Below are 21,428 nucleotides of genomic sequence, written 5' to 3'. Positions count from 1 at the left end.
AATCCATTAGAGCATTTCCAGCAGGGCTGGAAACACTCGGGCTGGGGGGGGTTTGGGCAAAAAATCGATTCCAGCAGCAAAAGTCCAGCCCGGGCGAGCGTGGGCCCCAGCAAAACGGGCAGGCCCGAAGGCGAAATCGGCCCGAAGTCGCGCCCGAAGTCCAGGACAAAATAGCTGACGCCAGCATGGCGTCAGCCCTGAAATTTCGAATTTTTTTTTACCGTTGGCGCGTGCATTGCACGCGCCAACGTTAAAAAAAATTTCACATCAGCGCTACAGTGCCGCCAACGGCTCCTTGACACGTGGCGGCCTCTGGTCGCTCCGATTGGAATTTTTTCTTCAATCCAACGGCAGCCAATTTTTCTGCCAAAAAAAATTGAAAAAAAATCGAATTTTTTTAAAAAAAATACACAAAAATTACAGAATTTTTTGTGTATAAATACCAACCAATACTCTTCACTTTTAACACCAAATCCTCATATATTTTCTTCTCCTTCTACTATTGTTAACTTTCTCCTCAAAATTTATTCACTTTCTATTCAATATTTTTTCACTTTCAAGTTGTAATTTTTTTCTAGCATATTATGGGTTCTTCTAATGAAAATGGAGGGGCATGGAGCATGATGGAAGATATCTGAAATTTGAATTCCGAAATGTATCTGAAATTTGACATTTTGAATTTATCTGAAATTTGAATTTTGAAATGTATCTGAAATTTGAAATTTATCTAAAATTTGAAACCGAAAATCTTATCCGATATGAATAGTATTGACACGTAGGAACCCAAAAATCTTATCCGAAAATATTATCCAAATTAATTGTTTAAGTAAACAAAATTGTGAAAAAAACAAAAAAATGAATAGTAATTGCCATGGCAAGCCCCAACTACTGGAAACACATTTTACTGGAGGGGGCTAGGGCAGCCACTATTCACGTGAATAGTGCCTGCCCTAGGGCTAATCTTGCCATGGCAAGAGTCAACTGGTGGAAGTGCTCTTACAAGCGGGAAAAGAAAACTTGTAGTGGCAATGCACATTAGGTTACGGCAAATCTCTTTCAATCACAACGAGGACTAAAAATTTGCTCTACTTGCTTAAAAGTGCGTGCTGCCACTCTACACACTTTGTTCATGGTGCTTCATATTGGTTGGAGGAGTAGTTCTTGTCAAATTTTGACATTGTATTCCTTCCAATTTGAAATTGTGCCATTGCTTATAGTTTAGCAGCTTAAACCTTTCCACTAATACGAACTAACATTTGGTATGGTAATATTTGTCTTTATTCTACTTAATTGGAAGAGGTCTCAAGTTCGGCTTACATGGATAGTTAAGATCATATATATTTGTGATGAGTCTGATACTTAGTTAGTTGCGGTTAGCGAGAATAATATATTATATTTTGGTGATGAGTCTGATACCTCGTTAGTTGTGTCTTTATTGGATTGGTGTTAGCCTTGTTGCGAGTGTAGAGATCCGTTATAAAAGTATTTTGTAAATATTCTTTTTTTTTAATAGAAAAAGAAAAATCTTTCACCAATAAGCCTTATGATTTTTATCATGAGTAGTTACTGTTATGTCAATTACATTATTTTCGTGTAAAAACTTTCAATTCGATCCAAGTCATCACCATTCTTTTTTGCAGCATAAGAAGACTGTGATGACATTACTCGACTTGACATAATAAAGATGAAAATGATGTGTTTGAAATACTACAATGGCTACTCGTGGTAAAAAGTCTAGCCTTTATCGTATTGTAGAACTCCCTAAAATCCTTTGCAATTATATGAAACATTTTTAACAAGTTTGAACTTTATTATCATATAATAGATTAAAGGGTACACAACATAAGAAAAAGGATAGGGTTGATGAGCTTGTGGATCAAGAAATCTTAAAATTTACATCTTCCATTGGAGTTACTCTAAAATTGGGAAAAGTTTTTAAAGGGAACTTGCTCGTCCGTTTCTAACATAAATACTTTTGTAGGATTTTTCGGGAGTGTGCCTTAGGATTTGCCATCACATTTGAGTACACTCAAAAATTAGAAATAATGCACCCCAAAAAAAAAAAAAAGTTACTAAGGGAAACTTTAGTAAAATCCTATCATTCGGTCATGTTTCACTTTGCCTTATGAATATTCAATTTGATTTTGAGCCCCGTTAGGGTGCGAACAAACATACAATTCTGTCACAATTATGTACCAAAGATTTTTGGTAAACTCAAAGTCACAAGGTTAGGGTGCGAACAATATAGCTATGTATATATGAAAATGCTGACGAGGTGACCAATAAAATGCTACATTGACAAGGAAAATTAATAAAGACTCGAAATTCTCCCTTCAAAAAAAAAAAAAGACTTGAAATTTTGAAAATTAAGTTATGAGAGAAAGTTAAGAGGAAATTTTTTTTTTCTTTTAATAATAAAAAATAAACTTCATTAGATTAACTTATTTACTAACCCAAAAGAAAAAGGTGAGGAGAAAGGAAGGGCAATGACGCTTCTTTCTCCACCCTCTTCTTTGGAGTTTTTTTTTTAGACTCACAAAAGGAGAGAGCGTCTAGAAGTTAAGAGGAATTGAATTCAGATATACAACAAATTCAAAGACTCTACTTTGCATCATTTGGGTAGCTTGAGCAAGGTAGCATTTTCCTTGCTACAAAAGATGTGGAAATTTTTATTGTAGGGGACTACGGTCAATGGTAAAAGCGTGTTAAAACAAGTCCCAACTTAAATGGACAAATTAACCCCCAAATTGATGGCATAATTGACAAACTAACGTATAATTCTGGGAACTGCTAAAATTAATTTCCAATCGTGGAAGATTTTGGGTGCAAACTTTATTTTTATTGGAACCACATTCCACTTGTACAACAATTGTAATTATTGTCTACTATATGAAACTAAGTCTCTTATTATTTAACTAGCACTTTATTACAAGGGTACCACTTTTTCCATATAACCTCCATGCAACCAAAAACGACGTGTGATGTTGTGAGAAAGCTTTTAATGGAATAAGCAGTAAATGATGCTTTAAAAGTGAAATTAGGTAGTGGTATCATCACTTCATCAACTCACACTAATAAATCCAAATTTTAAGAGCACACAGTTCATTTTAGCAACATCTGATTATGTTTTCTAGACTTATAATATTGTTTTTATTAACTATTCATTTTTTTTGATAAATACTACAAGAGGTCCCCACATTCGAAGGTTGAAATTAATTTCTGTTCGGGATTCGATTAGTCTATAAATCACAAAGTACTCCCAATTGAATTCGAACCCTGTTGGAGGTAGCAGTTTGCCAACCGAACCAATGTGATTACCTATCCATTTTTCCAATCAACAAAAAAGAATATACATTTTTTCTCATAATGATTTATTTTTTAAGTAAATTTAGGTTTTAACCACACAAAAACTTTCACTTTTGAAAAAAGTTAAAGTTTTTAAAAAAAAGACAAAAACCTCTCAACTTTCAAACCAAAGACATGCAAATGTAAAGGATTTCTTAAAAAATTCAAAAATAAATAAGAGCAATTTTATTATTTTTAACTTTTTTTAAAAAATTTCTCTCTCCTTTAACATTTTCCAAACCCTCCATCTTATTTGTTTTGTAATTATATATTTCGACATTTTATTTGGGGAAGAAAATTTCGCGGGGCGTGGAAGGACGCGCCAAAGACCGTTCCTATCCGACAAGAAAAGGCATAGGTGGCAATTGACAAAAAGCATCGCGGGCAGCACGCAAGCCCCATCCGGGAAGCGGGCAGCACTAAACGCCGTCTTCCTCAAGCCTTTTTTTAAAAAATTTCTCTCTCCTTTAACATTTTCCAAACCCTCCATCTTATTTGTTTTGTAATTATATATTTCGACATTTTATTTGGGGAAGAAAATTTCGCGGGGCGTGGAAGGACGCGCCAAAGACCGTTCCTATCCGACAAGAAAAGGCATAGGTGGCAATTGACAAAAAGCATCGCGGGCAGCACGCAAGCCCCATCCGGGAAGCGGGCAGCACTAAACGCCGTCTTCCTCAAGCACTGACGCCGTTTTTGGCCAAGCACAGCCAAAATTTTTAAAAAAATCAATGATTTATTGACCTACTCGCACCCGCACCGGAGGCTCGGAGGCAGGCTCGGACCTCACAATTAGGGCCCCCCTTTCGAAAAAGGCCAAGCCACGGGCATCGAAAATAATGGAGCCAAACCAAAAGATAGAGAGAGAAACAGAGCGTGGTTTTAGAGAGAGAAAGTAGAGTAAGAGAGAGTGAGGGTTTTAGAGAGAGAAAAAGGCAGGGCGGATGGGTCAGATCGTGAGGAGGAAGAAGAAGGGGAGGCCATCCAAGGCAGATCTGGCTCGCCGGTCTGGCGAGTTGCCGGCGAAGTCGGTGAAGAAAGACACGGACGTGCGGAGGAGCCTCCGGCGCCGAAATGTGAAGTACAACATCGACTACGACGACTACTTGGACGAGGAATACGAGGACGAGGAGGAAGAAGAGGAGGAGAGGAGGAGAGAGAAGAAGGTGAAGCTGGTGGTCAAGCTCGACGAGGGCAGAAATGGCTCGGCGCGTGACTCCCACGCGCATGAGACTGGCGAAGAAGAGGAGGAAGAAGAGGAAGAGGAGGAGGAGGAGGATGGTGAGAGTGAGAGGAAGCCGTTGAAGAAGCGCCGGATTAACGGTGGCGATGATTCCGATAAAGATGATGATGAAAATGATGATGATGACGATGATTGTGAGGTATGTATGTGTAAGCTAGCATAACATTAATGTACGGATCTGATGCAGAAGAAGAAGCGGGTTTTTGAAGTGGGAGACATAGAAGTGTAGTGAGAGTGCAGCTCAGAATAGTTTTCTCATTGGTCCAGTTTTCTAAATTACTCTCTCTCTAGCTTCTCTCTCACTCCTCACACTCTCTCACACTCTCTGTTTGAGTGTTGTGATATTAACAGTTGGAGTCAACTGTCAAAAACCAACACAGGATTCTGATCACGCTCTCCCCACCTCTCTCTCTCTCTCTCTCTCTCTCTCTCTCTCTCTCTCTAGATACAATTGTCTGCTGCCTTACCTGTCTCTGTCTCTGTCTCATTAAAACGCAGTCTTTCTTGCCTTTTACATTTTATTTGCCTTGGTACTTTTTATTAGTTTTGTGGGTTTTCATGGGGCCTATGGATTTTGACAGGAACGGGGTCGAAAAGCTGACTCTAAGCGCCAAGGTCTCCTTCCAGGTTTGTTTTTGTGTGAGTTGGATATGTGGGTCTTGGTTGCTTTGTGTTGTGAACTTGAGATGTGTGAAGATGGTAGGGGTTGTTGAATTTTTCTTGTCTTTGATTCAGAAACACCGTCTGATCCTCAGCCTGGGATTCCATTGCCTGATAAGAAAACATTGGAGTTGATCCTTGACAAGCTACAAAAGTATGGGGTCTCATTTATTTTCCCTCTGTTTCATGTTGCTAATTTCAAAGCTAAAAGCTTCGTTTTCTGATGTTCACATCTCATTGTGGCAGGAAAGACACTTATGGCGTGTATGCAGAACCAGTTGATCCTGAGGAGGTGCGTGAATTTTTCCATGGAATATGGCTTTACGTTTGCTCAAAACTCTCCATCTCTTTCTGGGGTTAAGAGTTTGATTTAGAGGTTGATATGATGTTTGATATTGTAGCTTCCCGACTATCATGATGTCATCAAGCATCCCATGGACTTTGCCACGGTGAGAAAGCAGTTGGAAAACGGATCATATTCTACATTGGAACAATTTGAGGTGGGTGCTCATATGTTACCAAATACTACCCATGTACTCTTACTAATATCGAGGGGCTTAGATATGTCTTGTTGTAAAAGCACTGCAAAACTTCCCTCTGATGTTTTACAGTGTTATATGATCTTCTTAAGTTATGGGTGGGGGGCTTGAGGGAGCAGACTAACTTATTCTTTGTTCTTTCTCCTTTTTTGGATTTTTGATTCTGTGAACACTTTTTTATGTTTCATCTTGTTGTTCGTTAATTAGTTTGGGGAATTTTGATGCTAAGTGAAAGAGGGAAGAGGCTCTTTATGTTTTGAGTGTGATAGTCTTTGGAATTTCATTCACACTAATATTTATAATACTATGCATATGCAAGAGAATCAGAGTTGGATTGTTAATTTTCAAGCTCTGAAGTTTTCAGTTTATTCGAGATTAAGTTATGATCTGTATATATGGTCAGTTACCATAGCTCTCCTAGACAAAATAAGGGTGCAGGATGTGGATTCTCTGCAAATTGTTAGTGATAAAACTTCAGAAGTTACTGGGGTATGTGAGGTCAGACTAGAGTTGATTGGTAAAGAATTTGGCTATGAGTTCTCTCTCGCTCCCTGCCCGTGCCTCTCCTCCTATTTTCTTTTCATTCTTTTGCTAGATGGTTACTTTTATCATCAAAACATATTGAAACTGAGACCTTTAATGTATATTTATTGAAAGACGTTTATCTATCATTCTAGAGTCCAAGCAGCTTGATATTCTACCAGGGGCTGAGGGAATGTATGTTAAATCTTTGAAGATATTCTGGCTATTAGCTTAATTAAAAGGGGGTGAAGGAGAGAAAAGTGCATAAGTTCACCTTCAAATTGGCTGTTCTCTCTTGTTGTTTAATAATCTTCTTACTCTAATTCCTTCCCTTGAAATTATGTTAAAAGAGGAAAGAAGTGTCTTCTTATCTTGGTAATCTGGTCCTCTTGGTTGCAGGGTGATGTCTTTTTAATATGTTCAAACGCAATGCAATACAATTCATCCGATACAATATACTATAAACAGGTATTTAGCTTTTGCCATCTTATTGTTCAAATTTCTTCTTTTCCCATCTTGTTTGTTTCTTACCATTGTATTTTTGATATTTGTGAAAGGCATGTTCTATACAAGAGCTGGCAAGGAAAAAATTTGAGAGGTTAAGGATTGACTATGAACGCTCAGAAAAGGAGCTCAAATTAGTTCAGAAAACAAATTCCAATTCCTTGGTCAAGAAACAGACAAAGAAGCCTCAGTGCCGAACACTACAGGAACCTGTTGGCTCTGATTTCTCCTCAGGTGCAACTCTTGCGACTGCTGGAGATGTCCAGAACAGTTCCCGTCCAACACAAGGCAGTGTTTGTGAGAGACCTAGCAACATTGATGGACCAGTAGAGGGTAATTCCTCCTTGAATGAAGCTAATATGGAGAAGGCAGAGGATATGTCATCAGGTGCACTGAAGTGTTTGTTTTCCTTTTTCATCATGTAGATCTACAATGATAGAAGAAAAAAAGAACATGTGGATCTCAATATTCTTGTTACTGTAGTGGATTAGATTAGCAAAGTTGGTTTCGTTTTCCTCTCCTAATATTTTTCTGTTGGAGGTAATAGTTGATAAACACACATTAGTTAGCTCAGAAAGATCTGAAGTAGCTTGTTCGTCATAATGTTTTATCATAGGAGAGGATTCTCCTCTAATTTCTTGTTTGTTGCACTTTTTCTAGGCAAGGGTCACCTATCTAAAGTTGGGAGGAAGCCATCTGTGGTTGATGAGAACCGTCGTGCAACGTATAACATATCTACTCAGCCAGTGATCAGATCAGAATCAATATTTACTACTTTTGACGGTGAAATCAAGCAGTTTGTTGCAGTATGTAACAAAGAATCTGTTTTTCTTTTCCCCCAGTAGTTGGCTTTTGTATTACTAGTTTTTGAATGATATTATCAATTTCGAATCAGGTTGGGCTTCATGCAGAATATTCATATGCTAGGAGCCTTGCTCGTTTTTCTGGAAGTCTTGGACCTGTTGCTTGGAAAGTTGCGTCAAAGAGGATTGAACAGGCACTACCTGATGGGTGTAAATTTGGCCGTGGTTGGGTTGGAGAATATGAGCCGCTTCCAACCCCAGTACTTATGATCGAAAATTGTACCCAAAATCAATCTGTTTCGGCTTCAAAGTTTTATTCACACCCGAACTTGAGAAAGGATGACAGAACTCTTAGGACTTCAGTTTCTGCTAAGGTGCACCCTGTTACTGGGCCTGTTACAGAAGAGAGACAGCACTCTGTTAGTGTGCCTACTTCAGGAGGGAGACCATCTTTCTTTGGTTCTCCTAGGGGGCATTACACAGAAGGGAAACCGTCTGTGATTGGTCCTGTTGGAGCGAAACCTGGTACTGCAGTTAATGCTGTTCATCCACAGAAGAATCCGCAATCCCGGTTTATAGGGCCTGAGAACAAGGTTCAAAGGGAAGTCGAGTTGAACTCTGCACCTTCAGTCAACCAAAATAATGCCAATCTTGTTGCAGAAAAGCAATTATCAAGAAATTTGGAGACGACATCTTCCAGGTCCAGAGATACTGTATCAAGGAACATGAATCTTTCACAACCTGTACCTTTTAAGATGCCGGATTCTAATGGTATTGTTACCCGAGGGTTGCCTAATGGGAAAGCTGCAAGTGCTTCTCTGGACAATAGGATGATTAGTCCATCTGATAGTGCTCCTAGTCAAAGTGAAAGAACATCGGCTTTCTTTCCTCATGGACAGGAGCAGGGTCTTAGTGACCCAGTGCAGTTGATGAAAAAATTGGCCGAAAAGACTCACAAACAACAGAAATCATCAAATCAATCATCAGTTGATACTCAACCCGTTGTACCATCAGTTCCATCAGTAAGAAGAGATGATTCAAACAATGCTGCAGCAGCTGCTGCCCGGGCTTGGATGTCTATAGGGGCTGGAGCATTTAAACAACCCACCGAGAATCTCACTAAAACGAAAAGTCAGATATCTGCAGATTCCTTATACAACCCAGCCCGGGAGTTTCAATCACAACTTTCGCGAGTTCGGGGGGAGTTTCCCTTGCAATTTCAGACTCAGAACAATTTTTCATTTCCAACCTTTTTACCACAACCTGTCCGTATCGGGAATGAGCCACAGTTCCAAAGCAGACCTACGGTTGTTCCTCAGTTGGCGGCAGCTGACTTGTCTAGATTTCAGGTGCAGTCACCTTGGCAGGGTCTCAGTCCGCATGCCCAGCCAAGACCAAGACAGAAACAGGAAAGTCTTCCTCCAGACTTGAATATTGGTTTTCAGTCCCCAGGGTCTCCGGTGAAACAGTCCTCAGGTCTTCTGGTTGACTCTCAGCAGCCAGACCTGGCTTTGCAACTCTGAGTTTGGATGGGGTATTCAGCGGAATTAAACAAATAGTGTACAGAGCTCAGATGCTGCTGGCTTCTGTCTCCGGAATTCACCTTTATCTCCTGTGCTATAGTTGCATCAAGTGTGAGAATGTCTTCAATCTTGTTATGACAGAATGATTTTGGCGGCGGTAGTTATCCATTTTTGACTTGGACTGGGAATTGCCCAAATGAAAATGAAGGATTATCTTTGGTCAGATCAGCTTGCTCGACTAGTTATGATCCGCTCAGAGCTTAAGATACGATCACTTTAACAGAACTCCAAGTTCTGGATGTCCCAGATAAGTATTAGTGACTTGCAGTAGCACTTTTTGTGTCATATTGTCGAGCTAAATCCGGCAGAAGGATGATTCATTTGATGATTACATCAAATTCCTTTGGAGTTCTTAAAATGATATAAATGCATCACTCTAGTTGAGGCCTTGTACATTGTTACAGGTTGAAGAGAATTAGTTGTCTAGATTTTACTCATATTTTATGTAATTGCCTAAAAATTCCACTTTATACTGCTCGACTGTTATAATGTACATGTGGACTAGTCTCTCAAATTGAATGTTCCTACCATTTGCCTTTCCTCTATCTTAGAATGCTCTTAATTTATCTGCTGTTGAGTTTCTCTTACCCGAGATAAAAGTGTGGCTTTGGATTAAGCTGGGCTTAACCTGTTATGAACATTGTTTCTCAAAAAGAAGTTTACTTTTACTGGTAGTAATAGAGGTCTTTTGAACCTTTTGATGGACAATGCAAAATGTATGACAGTGTGACTATGCAAATGTAGACGCAGCTTGATCCCCAGCGAGGGATTCGTTTGGCAATGGCAGCTGTTTCTGAATTTGAGAGTGTTCAGAGATTGATGGTTACCCCTACATTGGAGCCATTGAGAAGCTTAAATGTGGCAAACGTTTGGTGCCCCCTTAGGATTGAAAAAGATCCAAAGGAGGAGGTTAGAGACAAAGTTGCTAGCATTCCTCTTGTGAAGATCAACACTCATGCTGCTTGGAAAAAAGAAAGTAGCATGGCTGCTACTATTGGTGTCGTAATCCGTAACTTGGAAGGGATTTTTTTAATGTGCTGTGCTGACCGAGTTACTTGTAGTTCTGCTTTGATAGCTGAAGGTAGGGCTGCCTTGAGAGGCTTAAAGATGGCGATACAAAATGGTTTTAAGAAGGTTGTAATTGAATCTGATTCTAAAGGCTTGGTAGATGGAGTTGGAGGTAAACAGGGGACGATTTTCCCTCTGTTGATGGAGATCAGAAAGCTCTCGTCGAGATTCGAGTCTCTTGAATGGAGATGGGTCCCCCGTTCGTGAAATGGAGCTGCCACTGTGTGGCTGGGCTGGGTAGTAGAGCTGTGGCGCTGGAAAGCTGGGTCAATCGGCCACCAGTCTCTTGTTCATGTTTTGGTCGCGGATAGATTGTCTTTCCCACCCTCGATATAGGTTTGGTGTTTGGGTGTTTAGCTTGTTTCCACCGACTCTAGTCTAGTCTGTGATAGGAACCCCAATTTTGCTTGTAATCTGTTTTCTTTGAGTCCTTTTTGGGACTTGCTTTGTACGTCCTTTTTCCCTCTTTATGGTTATTGGTTCATTGGTTCTTTATAATTTAGGGTAACTTCAATTTACCATCCGATAGTTTACCGAATTTCAGAATTTATTATAGGCTTACTTATTGTAGTCTCCTTTGAAATTACGGTCAAATTTTATATTGTCTCCCAAAACTTAAATGACCCGTTTATTCTGTTTGACCGTTGTTTGGTGACCCACTTTGCCTCCTGTCGTTAACTCCATCTAAAACTCTGTTAAAATTGATAATGTGGCAGAAGTATTTTTGTAGTTTCATACACATAAATCATTATCACTAATTGAAGAGTGACATGAAAAGTGGAGCCCACCTCCACACACATAAAAATATAATTAGATGTTCTAATTATTAAAACTAATTAAAATAAAAAACATAAAATAAAATTAGATCCCAGCCGCCCAACCGCCATCCCCACGCCCTTCGTCTCCTGCAAATACCTTGGATGAAAGAAACTCATCCCGCCCCTATCTCAGCCTCCCAAGCTCTCATCCCCATCTCAACCTCAACACCCAATTTCAAATCTGGGTTATTTGAAACCCAGCCCCCTTTCCCCAGCTCTCTCTCTCTCTCTCTCTCTCTCTCTCGCACAGATTAGCAGCTTCAACCATCCCCCATCATCATTACCCGCGTACCCATCTCCTACCCATCGGAAACTGGAGCCCTGCTTTGTGGGACCTCGTTACAAATTTGGAGGCCTTTGGTTTCCCCTGCCTCCCTTCGTCAAACCATCTTCTGGGTATTCATGGATTTTGATCCATTTTTGTTGTATGGCGGATTGGTTGGTTGGGGTATGGGCTGTGGATGATTGGATCTAGTGAGGGAAAAGGGAAATTATGGCTCTAGGGAGAGAAAGTTGGGGCTGTGGGGTGGGAAGCAAAAGGAGATGCGATGCTTTTGTTTTCTTACTAATAATTTAATTTTTAATTTCTTTTTCTTTTTTCTTTTGGCTTTTTGAATTTTTATTGTTCTTATTTTTTTGAATTTGTTTGATTTGTTTATTGTTTATGTAGAGTTCACATCAGCATAAAAATAACTCATGTGTACAAAATTACTTAAACACCCCTGCCACATCATCAATTTTAACAGAATTTTGGATGGAGTTAATGTCGGAGGGTAAAGCGGTACTATGGTCAAGCGGGGTAAATGGACCACTTTAAGTTTTAAGAAACAATGTGAGATTTGACCGAAGTTTCAAGGGACACTCTACAATAAATAAGCCTTTATTATATGAAGTTCATTTTTTGATATTATCGTACACAAACTTTCGTTTTGGTATCATTTTCATACATCCGGTAGTCTATTGGTTAAGGAATTCATTAACTTATGACATGGCATAAATGGGACAGCCATTTTTGCATGACTTGCTGAGAGCTTGCTACATGGCCTGACGAATTGTTTAATTCTAAAGCAAGCAAATTCATAGCTGGCCTTTGATTATCCAGCCCTTTCGGCAAAGCGAGTTTCTATTAAGAAACAAATGACATGAAATTATTTGGTTACAACTTTGGACACCTCTATACGAATGAAAGTGAGTTTTTATCTCAAACCCTTTTTCCATTAAAGGCTCTGCAATACAATTCAATGTTTACATAACTTCATATGAATCTAGTGGCTTGCATATATAATTGTTCATCAACTGAACTGAGGCCATTATCGATCACTGAAAGATAGGCTTCGTGATAGCTTATAGCTTGTGTTGTTGTGCCTAAAAACTCTGAGACCTTTTCATCGAAAGACGGGCGAACGAAATCCTCATGAGGCTGTGCCTGCGCTTGTTCTTCGTTGATTTTGTCCCACGCAACTGCTTCTGATTTCTGAGAACACAAACATCACCATCGCATATGTAACGTTTGCTTTGCGTTTGAGAGGCTTCTGAAAAGCAGCTCAAGATGTTTGAGAGCAAAGGCAAAGCCATTGATAGAGACGATTCGAAGCGTTTAACCCTAAGATTTTTCTCTCTATTTGCCAAATCCAAATACTTATATATACACCGAGGACAGAACACAGATAGATTAGCTCTTGGTCCCTTTGTGCAGATATTATATGCAGACTTGCATGTGCTAATATAATATAATTAAATCAAGGTCAAAGTTGGGTGGCTCTTTTTAAAATTTTGATAATGACTGGGTTTATTTCCATCCTCTCAAATCCAAACCAATGTGCTACAGCAAACGTGTTGCTCTCAACTCCCAGGTATGTGGTCTATGAGTTGACTGCGGCACAAGAAATGCCGTGTTGGCTGGGTGGCTCGCTCTAAATCCAACCTGTTACGTATGTTTGTCATCATGCTGCCATCACTTTTGGATCATCAATTAAATTTTGAATTATTATTACTTCCTTTAATCATTTAAGACATTTGTTAATGAGTTTAATTATTGTCATTAATGAGTTTCTTAATTCTCTTTAAGTTGAAAGTGTTAATTGCTTAATCACAGTGCTCTCTCTTTGACTTCCAAGTTTCATATATCAACAGACCCTTTCAGAATAGGCAACTAATTTTGAGCCTTGTCATCAAATTATGGTCAAATTAGAGTATCATTGTGTTCAGATCCAAAAAACACGCTTTTATTTTTGTGGGAAACACTTTCTCGTTCTGGTATCGTTAAATATCCTATCTTTTCTCAAAAGGAAAAAAAAAACTTACAACTTATCACTTTCCCGATAAACTCTATTCTAATATTTAAGAGAAGGCTCATTGCCAACTATTTTTGCAAAGCTATAATTATGTTCCTATTCCTACTTACATTAAACGAAAAAAATATTAATATATTACAATAAAAATAACAATTAATTTGAACAAAAAAAAAAAGAAAAAAGAAATATCATTTTTCTTTTTCTCTTATTTCTTGGGCAATAAACACCTCATCATGTGTAGAAAGTAGCGGAGCTAGTAACTTGTTTTTTTTTAAGGGAATACTGTAATTTCAAGGTTTTATAGTCTTATATTTCAACTGATATTGTAGCAGGTGTTTAAAAGTTATTGACTTCTTTATAAAATTTGGAGGTCATGGCCACTGAAGACCTGTATGTGACTCCGCTAGCAACAATGATGTGTGGTCTTGGAAAGCCCTCTTATTTTTCCTATTAATAGTTACATACATCGAATCGAGAAAAAGTTCCTATTAATGAAAAAAAAAACGCATATATATAAAAAAATATAAAAAATCCATGTATACAAATAAGAAAAAGTACGTCACTCTTTATAATGAAAATTTATTGGGTGTATTTGGTACATCATGTGGACTAGATCTTGGAACTACTTATTAGAGTTAGATAAGATTGAACAATATTAATTCTCTTTTTTACAAAAGAATCAATATTAATTTATATAACAATAACGCTACGGGCATCAACTTGTTTACCAACTTTTGGATACCAACACATGCGGCACATGACATGGCAACCTATGTTATCTATTTTAATTACATAATTTGTTATATAAATAAAAGAATTTCTCACTAAAAAAGATATAATTTTAAATAAAAAAACCCATTTAATATTTAGGTCCCTTCCGTCTTCCTCCTTGCCCTTCCCCCCTTCTTGAAAAACTCTAGAAATTCAACAGTCCTCCATTTGATACTGCCAGAACAGATTGGTTTTCCAATACCTAGGCTTCAAATTGACTGTCCAAACTGACATTAGCAATTTCTTTAGACTGCTCATTAATGAAAGATGGCCCATATATAGGCTTGGTGCCTTGAATTTGAGAAGTTTCAACTGGTGACGGTTGAAAGGAAGGAGCTGAATGCTTTGATTGGAATTGTTCACCCAACTATAGTTACAATATGAAAAACCCACATCCACGACACTTGCACCTAGATTATCTTGCAAATATATATTTTGACTTTGATTCCCATACTGATACCCACCTTAGAAATATTGGCTATCATGAAGGACTGTTGAATTTCTAGGGTTTTTCAAGAAGGGGGGGAGGGGTAAGGAGGAAGACGGAAGGGACCTAAATATTAAATGGGGGTTATTTATTTATTTATTTAAAATTATATCTTTTTTCAATGAGAAATTCTTTTATTTATATAATAAATTATGTAATTAAAATAGATGAGATGACAGATGACATTGGTTGCCATGTTATGTGCCACATATGTTGGTATTTAAAAGTTGGTAAACAAATTGGTGCCCGTAACGTTATAATTACTCAAAAATGATTTCAAATTGTGGACTCATCCGATTCATTTAACAGCGGCGCTGGGGCAGACAGATGGTAACTTTCACTCGCGCGCTGTCTATATATGTATAAACCGTGTGACACATTAAGCGTGAGACCCAAGACACCGAGAAGCGTTGTTGAAAGTCTGGCACAGGTGTCGTCTTAGTTAACTCTACAATCTGGACGGCATGTAAATCTTCAACTTCCACTTCATCCACTCTCCCCAAATTAACCCAAACCCATCTGTTTTTACTCCTTTTACCAGCTCAGATTGGTGCCATGTAATAAAAAAGTTTCAGAAAAAAAAGAAAAAAAAACTTGTGAAAACCAAGTTTGCCAAAAAAGAGGAGCCTAAGAATTTGGTACAGATTGGAGTCTCACAAGTTACATGTAGCAGAACACCTCACCACCTTTCCCAGTTTATACATATGTCTTCTTTAGGTTTGCCACTGCCCCTCATCAACCACAACACCCAACACCCAACAACAACAACAATTTTTTTTTTCCTTTTCTGATTTCTAATTTCTGTTATTGTTTGTGGATCCTGAGAAAGCTTAGCTCCCTCCCCCTCATCACCACCACCACCTCCTCCCTTGCCCCTCTCTTTGCTCCTCATACTCCAAACCCACAAAAAGAGGTTTCCGGTAGTACAAAAACAGAGTTTTTATTCAAAAGGAGGAGAGAGGGGTCTTTTTTCCCCAACCCCAATAACACTATCCAACCCAATACCCAGGAAAAAAAAGGGGTAAAATTTACTTAATGTAAATTAAAAAAATAAAGAATTTCAACAAGAAGGCTAGAGGCAGAGGGGTAGCCACTAAAAACTGCGTTGTGACAATGACAACCAACAACGGCAGCATTTGGGAGCTACACAGAGAGGGAATGTTGCCGCCCGAATCGAGCGACGGAGGAGGAGGTGGGCACGTGGTGGAGGGCAGCGACGGTCTGAAGAAGGGTCCGTGGACGGCGGCTGAGGACCAGATTTTAATGGAGTATGTGAGGAAACGCGGCGAGGGCAATTGGAATGCGGTGCAGAGGAACTCTGGCCTCAACCGGTGCGGCAAGAGCTGTAGGCTCCGTTGGGCCAATCATCTCCGTCCCAACTTGAAGAAAGGTGTCTTCTCTCCTGAGGAAGAGAGGCGCATTCTTGAGCTGCATTCGAAGTACGGCAACAAATGGGCTCGCATGGCTTCTCAGGTAACTATAATCTATTTTTGTTTTTCATTATAATAATTTCCTCATTTCATTTCTGGGTTTTGGATTTTTTCTGCTGCCCATGTTTTTGGATTTTTAGTTTTGGTTTGGTTTGGTTGTAATTTTAGTTTTCTTTTTTGTTAGTTACCTGGGCGAACAGACAACGAAATCAAGAATTACTGGAACACAAGGATCAAGAGGAGGCAACGCCAATGCCTACCGCTATATCCCCAAGACATTAAACAATCCCATTCCCAAGCCACCTCGCTAACAATCCCAAGTCTCACGCCACTCACAACCACAATCCAAAACCTTTTCCAACCCATCACCAATGGCTCAACCCCAACTTTTTCTTTCCAAACCCAAAGCCCAACCCAATCCCATCATCTGCCCCCACTCTCCCCCCCTCCACTATCTCTCTCTCCTCTCTCCTCCCCACACCAGACCCAGCCCACGAGTCTCACTTCCTTCCCTGCTTTTGATCCCATCAACACCATCACCTCTTCCTTCTCGTCATCCTCCACACCCTCCTTCACCTTCCACCGCCCCGCCCCCATCCTTGGAGCCCCGTTGTGCCACAAACGGTATCGGGACTCCATAGTATTCTCCCAACCACGCTCCCCAAACCTGAAAAGAAAAATGTTCCGTACCAGGTCAATGCCTGACATTGCCTCTTTTCAGTTGACAGGCTCCAACTCAATGCCTGCCATTGCATCCTTGACCCGCACCTACTCGATGTCTGACAACCCCTCCTTTGAGTTCCCCATGACTTTCGACCATTCTTTCCCGCCACTGCCTCGTTCTCATTTCGATTTCTCCGACAATTTTCTGTCATCTGCAGGCTCAGTTTATTCAGTCCAGTCGGAGCTCCCTTCAAACCAAGTATCCCAAACACAGCTTGAGATTTCCATTGATAACAATCTAAGCTCGGCGGCTGGGGCAACACTAGCAGCCGCCGCCGACGAGACTCATAGCAGGAGTGGTTTGTTGGACGACTTACTACGAGAAGCTGATGCATTAGAAGCTTGTGGTGGTGGAAATAATTCAAGGACAACAAATGGGATATTGGGTTCATTTGAAGAGAAGTATGTGTTGGATGGTTATGACCAATGGCTACAGTCTACAAGCTCCGTTCATGGTCACCTTAATTCCATGCATAAGGATTTCTCAAAGCTGTTCAGTTCCATCCCTTCATCGGAGTCGGTCTCAGATTGGTATAGTGACAGTGGAGAAGTCTCCAATGCTCACTCTTCTGGCATAACAGATGTTAGTTTGGATATGCAGCAAATGGCTTCGATGTTCCCTACTGATGCCACAGCGGAGCATGCTAGGGCCTCTAGCTTTCGGGAAGAAGAGCAACTTTCTTACCACAGGGACATGAACAAGGTCTTAATGACCCAGTACAGTTAAAAATTAATCATCAAAACAATCGGCAATGGATTCTAAGAAAAGATGATTCACACAATGCTATGGCAGCTGCTGCCCAAAAACTAACTAAACCTTTCTGCAGATTCGTACTCCCATCATCATTATTGTTCCTTTGACCAAAATAATATGTTCAAGTGCATATACCAGTAATAAGAGAAATCTCCGTCTTTTGAACATTTATTCTTCTATTTTACAATAAATTTATTTGAGAGATCTTTCAACTGAAGCTTTTTATATAATTTCGATTGCTAGATAAATATTTTGTAGAGTTCCCCTCTACTTGTACTGTACTTTCAATTTGTCCCTCGATTTGTTTTTTAAATATTTGACCGTTAATGTCCTTACACATTCCATTCAATTTGTTGTCTTAACCTATAATAAATAAATAAACATCACTAACAAAGAATACCTGGCTAAACGGTGTGCCATGCCATTTGCCTCACGACGAACATGCCTACATTGGTTCCCTGGATTCCTAGCCAAACGACGACAATCTGCTCTTGATACTTATTAATGGCCTGAACCTGAAGCACACCCCACCAATCCCCCTCACATATCAATTTGCTGTATTTCTATTTCTAGTAAGTAGAAGAGGAACTTTTTTCCATAATCTCTCTTGATTTGGTAATAAATATTCATTCATTTAGGTTGAAAGTACTCCAGCTTTGTCCTGCTTTTGTTATTGAGCATAAGTGGAATCGTGAGGGGCCTAGCAAATAACCATTTTCAATTTCTATGATCATTAAACAAATTAACCACTAAAGTCTAAACTCAGCATGCAATTCTTTACCACAAATAATGCGTGCAGTAACAAAATTTAATTGCACTCGAGAGAACGAGGTATACCAAAAAACAAACATTCCCACAAACAAACAAAAAAAAAACTCTCAAATTGATTTATTGTGAAATTTCTCTCTTCAATATCTGCTTTGGAGATGTCAAAAATGGCAAATTAATATATGTAAAGTATAAACTAATGCAACTAGAAGGGTCATTTTTTTTTAATAAATAGCCGGGCGGCTATACTCCTTTTAAATGTAAAGCGTATAGCCGCACGGCTATACTAAGGTTTTTATTAAAAAATAGTACAGCCGCGCGGCTATACTTTGTTTGACACATGTTCCGTCGCTAGGCGGGCTAGTCGGCTCCTCTTTTTTTTTTTTCTATTATTTTTTTAATATATAAATACTAGTATAGCCGCGCGGCTATACTGGGATTTTTTTATATATAAAAAAGGCTTATTTATGTACATGCCCCATGTGCTTTCAAACTTGTCTCAAATTACCACCTGTGTTGTAAACGTCTTAAAGTACCCCCCCAACCTTTTAAAAACCGTCTCACGTTACCTGTTCCGTCAGTTTTTTAGCCGTTCCGTTATGAGTGATGGGCCCCACTTCGTTTTAACCTTTAACCTCTTCGAACAAGGGTTTCTTAGTTCTAAAAAAGGGGGAAATTAGAGAACAGGGCTTAGGGTTTGTGAAAATCTGAGGTTGGCCTCCAGATTCTCTAAGCATCTCTGAGAGCATTGCATTCAGGCGCATTCCTTTGCTGGGTGCACTTGTTCTTCTCTCTGGATTTTGGTTTTCCAAACCCTCACTTTCATTTCATCTCTCTGTCCATTTCTAGAGGCCTACTCTGTGCTTGAATTCCTTGGGCAGCCAGAGACCTTTTTACCTTTTCTGGTTAGTGCTTGGGGTTTTCTGGAATTGTATGAGCTTTGATTGTGAAGTCGGTGGTGTGTACTGTTTTTTAGCTCTTTGTTTACTTCTTCATGAAGCTCCAGCTGCCTTCAATGGCTTCTAATGATAAATTAGCCGTGAATTGAGCCTAGGCTCTGTGAATTTCATACTTGAATTTTGATTAAAATCCTGAGAGAAGAATGGGTAACGTGAATTGCTGAGAGTATCATGACTCTGTGAATTGCTGAGAAACCCTTATTCGAAGAGATTAAAGGCTAAAACGAAGTGGGGCCCAACGCTGGTAACGAAACGGCTAAAAAACTGACGGAACGGGTAACGTGAGATGGTTTTTAAAAGGTTGAGGGGTACTTTGAGACATTTGCAAACACATGTGGTAATCTGAGACAAGTTTGAAAGCACAGAGGGTATGTACATAAATAAGCCTATAAAAAATGAATATATCCGATCGGCTTTACTAGGGTCCTTTTTTGGGATTATTTATTTATTTTTTATTATAAAGAGTATAGCCACGCGGCTATACCGTTTTCGACACGTAGCGCCAAATCACTAGGCACTAGCTGGGTCAATTTTTTTTTAATAGTATAGCCGGTCGGCTATAAGCGGGATTTTTTATATACAAAAAATAAGTATAGCCGCTCGGCTTTACTGGGGTCATTTTGTTTTTTTTATTATATATTTTTAATAAATAGTATAGCTGTATGTCTATACTTTGTTTGACACCTGGCGTCGAATTGCCAGGCACTAGTTGGGTCCCTTTTATTTATTTTTTAATAAATAGTATAGTCGCACGGCCATACTTGAGAATATTTGAAAAAAAACCCAGGCTCCAAAACACCCCGAAAGGGTTGAAATCTTAAGGAGTGCTTTGGTCGTTTTCAATGTCTCCTCAGTACATTGTAAGTTTTGATGAGAAGGATACATCAGCTGCTGTAAAGACATTGCTTGATGATAAACTTGAGCAAGTGCTGAAGGGGCTTTGCTTGAAACACAGTGGACCAGGTGTTCCGGCAGCTGCTGCTTGTTTGGATGGGCTTCCTTGCGACTTTGAAATAGTTGGAAATGGTGCATTGATATTGTACATGCTTGGCATGAGAGCTTGCTTTGGTAAATCAAGATACGGCTAGGCTTGGCATAAGAGACTTGTGGCGTGGGGGCTAAGAGCCCATAAGTTTAAAAAGAGAGAAATTTGGAAAGGAAAAAGCTTAGAATTGTAGATAGACTATATATCTTCCTGAAACTCTGGAATACTTCCAGCAACTTGAATGGATTTCTTGGAACATAGATAGGATGGTTGATGAACAAAAAATTATATCTCGCAAGTGCACGAATCGATGTGATAGTATTGCAAGCAAATACGAGAGTCGTTCCCACAGAGATTTGTAAAGTTTATCAATTAAAATCCAAATATGACAACCTTAAGAAAAAGAGATAATAAAAATGAAATATTAAAAGTACTAAAACAACCAAAAATAAGATTACTCAATTTTAATCTAAGTATTGAAATCAAGAAAATAAAATAACAAAGGTTGGAAATTGGTTTTGAAAATCAATGGATGAAAACTAGGATTCCGACTTCACCATAACAATTCTATTCTATGTATTGAAGTAATTTTGAGAATAAAGTTCCAATTCAATTCCAAGAGTTCGTTCTTTCTTTAATATAATGATTTAAACCCAACGAATGAACCCTATAGCCAAATTTAATCGAGAACCCATTAAGTCCAAGAAAAACAATCAAGAACCAAGAAGTGTCTTAGCTTGAACCCCGGCTTTAACAACAACTCATTCATTCACAGTGCATATAAGATTAGGGATGAACCCCTTGCCCAACCTTATCTTAGACAATCCAAAATACCTATAACGGCCCATTACAAGTATTAAGATCACAATTATAATAATGAATGAAACAAGGAATATAAATTGATTAAAAAAAAAAGAAAAGAAGAAGAGGATATTAACTATATAACATAGAACCATCATGTTAGGTTACATCGGATCTCTAGCAAAGAATTTAGTTATCCATAGTTGTCTTAGAAACAAACAATATACTTATGAACATAAAATACAAAGTTTGAATTAAGATAGAAAAACCCTTAGATGAATCCATTGTAGTTGAACTCCTCCTGCCAAATCTTGAAAGCTAAACGGCTAAGGAAGTGAGTATGTGAATTAGGTGATTTGAGATATTGAACA

The 21,428-nt window shown here is 39.0% G+C and overlaps 2 protein-coding genes across 2 annotated transcripts; both read left to right on the top strand.

Moving 5' to 3' along the window:
* LOC18779531 lies at positions 4,152 to 9,738 on the top strand. The gene is made up of 9 exons (XM_020561784.1): positions 4,152 to 4,727; positions 5,170 to 5,215; positions 5,324 to 5,402; positions 5,495 to 5,540; positions 5,650 to 5,748; positions 6,709 to 6,777; positions 6,867 to 7,200; positions 7,474 to 7,619; positions 7,709 to 9,738. The coding sequence occupies exons 1-9, from the start codon at positions 4,290 to 4,292 to the stop codon at positions 9,137 to 9,139; spliced, it is 2,688 nt and encodes an 895-aa protein (XP_020417373.1). The 5' UTR covers positions 4,152 to 4,289; the 3' UTR covers positions 9,140 to 9,738.
* LOC18779726 (transcription factor MYB28) lies at positions 15,751 to 20,359 on the top strand. Its single transcript, XM_020562300.1, has 3 exons — positions 15,751 to 16,110; positions 16,252 to 17,493; positions 20,126 to 20,359. The coding sequence occupies exons 1-3, from the start codon at positions 15,751 to 15,753 to the stop codon at positions 20,357 to 20,359; spliced, it is 1,836 nt and encodes a 611-aa protein (XP_020417889.1).

Source organism: Prunus persica, chromosome G4, assembly GCF_000346465.2.
Source record: "Prunus persica cultivar Lovell chromosome G4, Prunus_persica_NCBIv2, whole genome shotgun sequence".
Classification (NCBI taxonomy): Eukaryota; Viridiplantae; Streptophyta; class Magnoliopsida; order Rosales; family Rosaceae; genus Prunus; species Prunus persica.
Note: the sequence above shows the minus strand (reverse complement) of the source record. Positions and strands in the feature narration are given on the sequence as shown.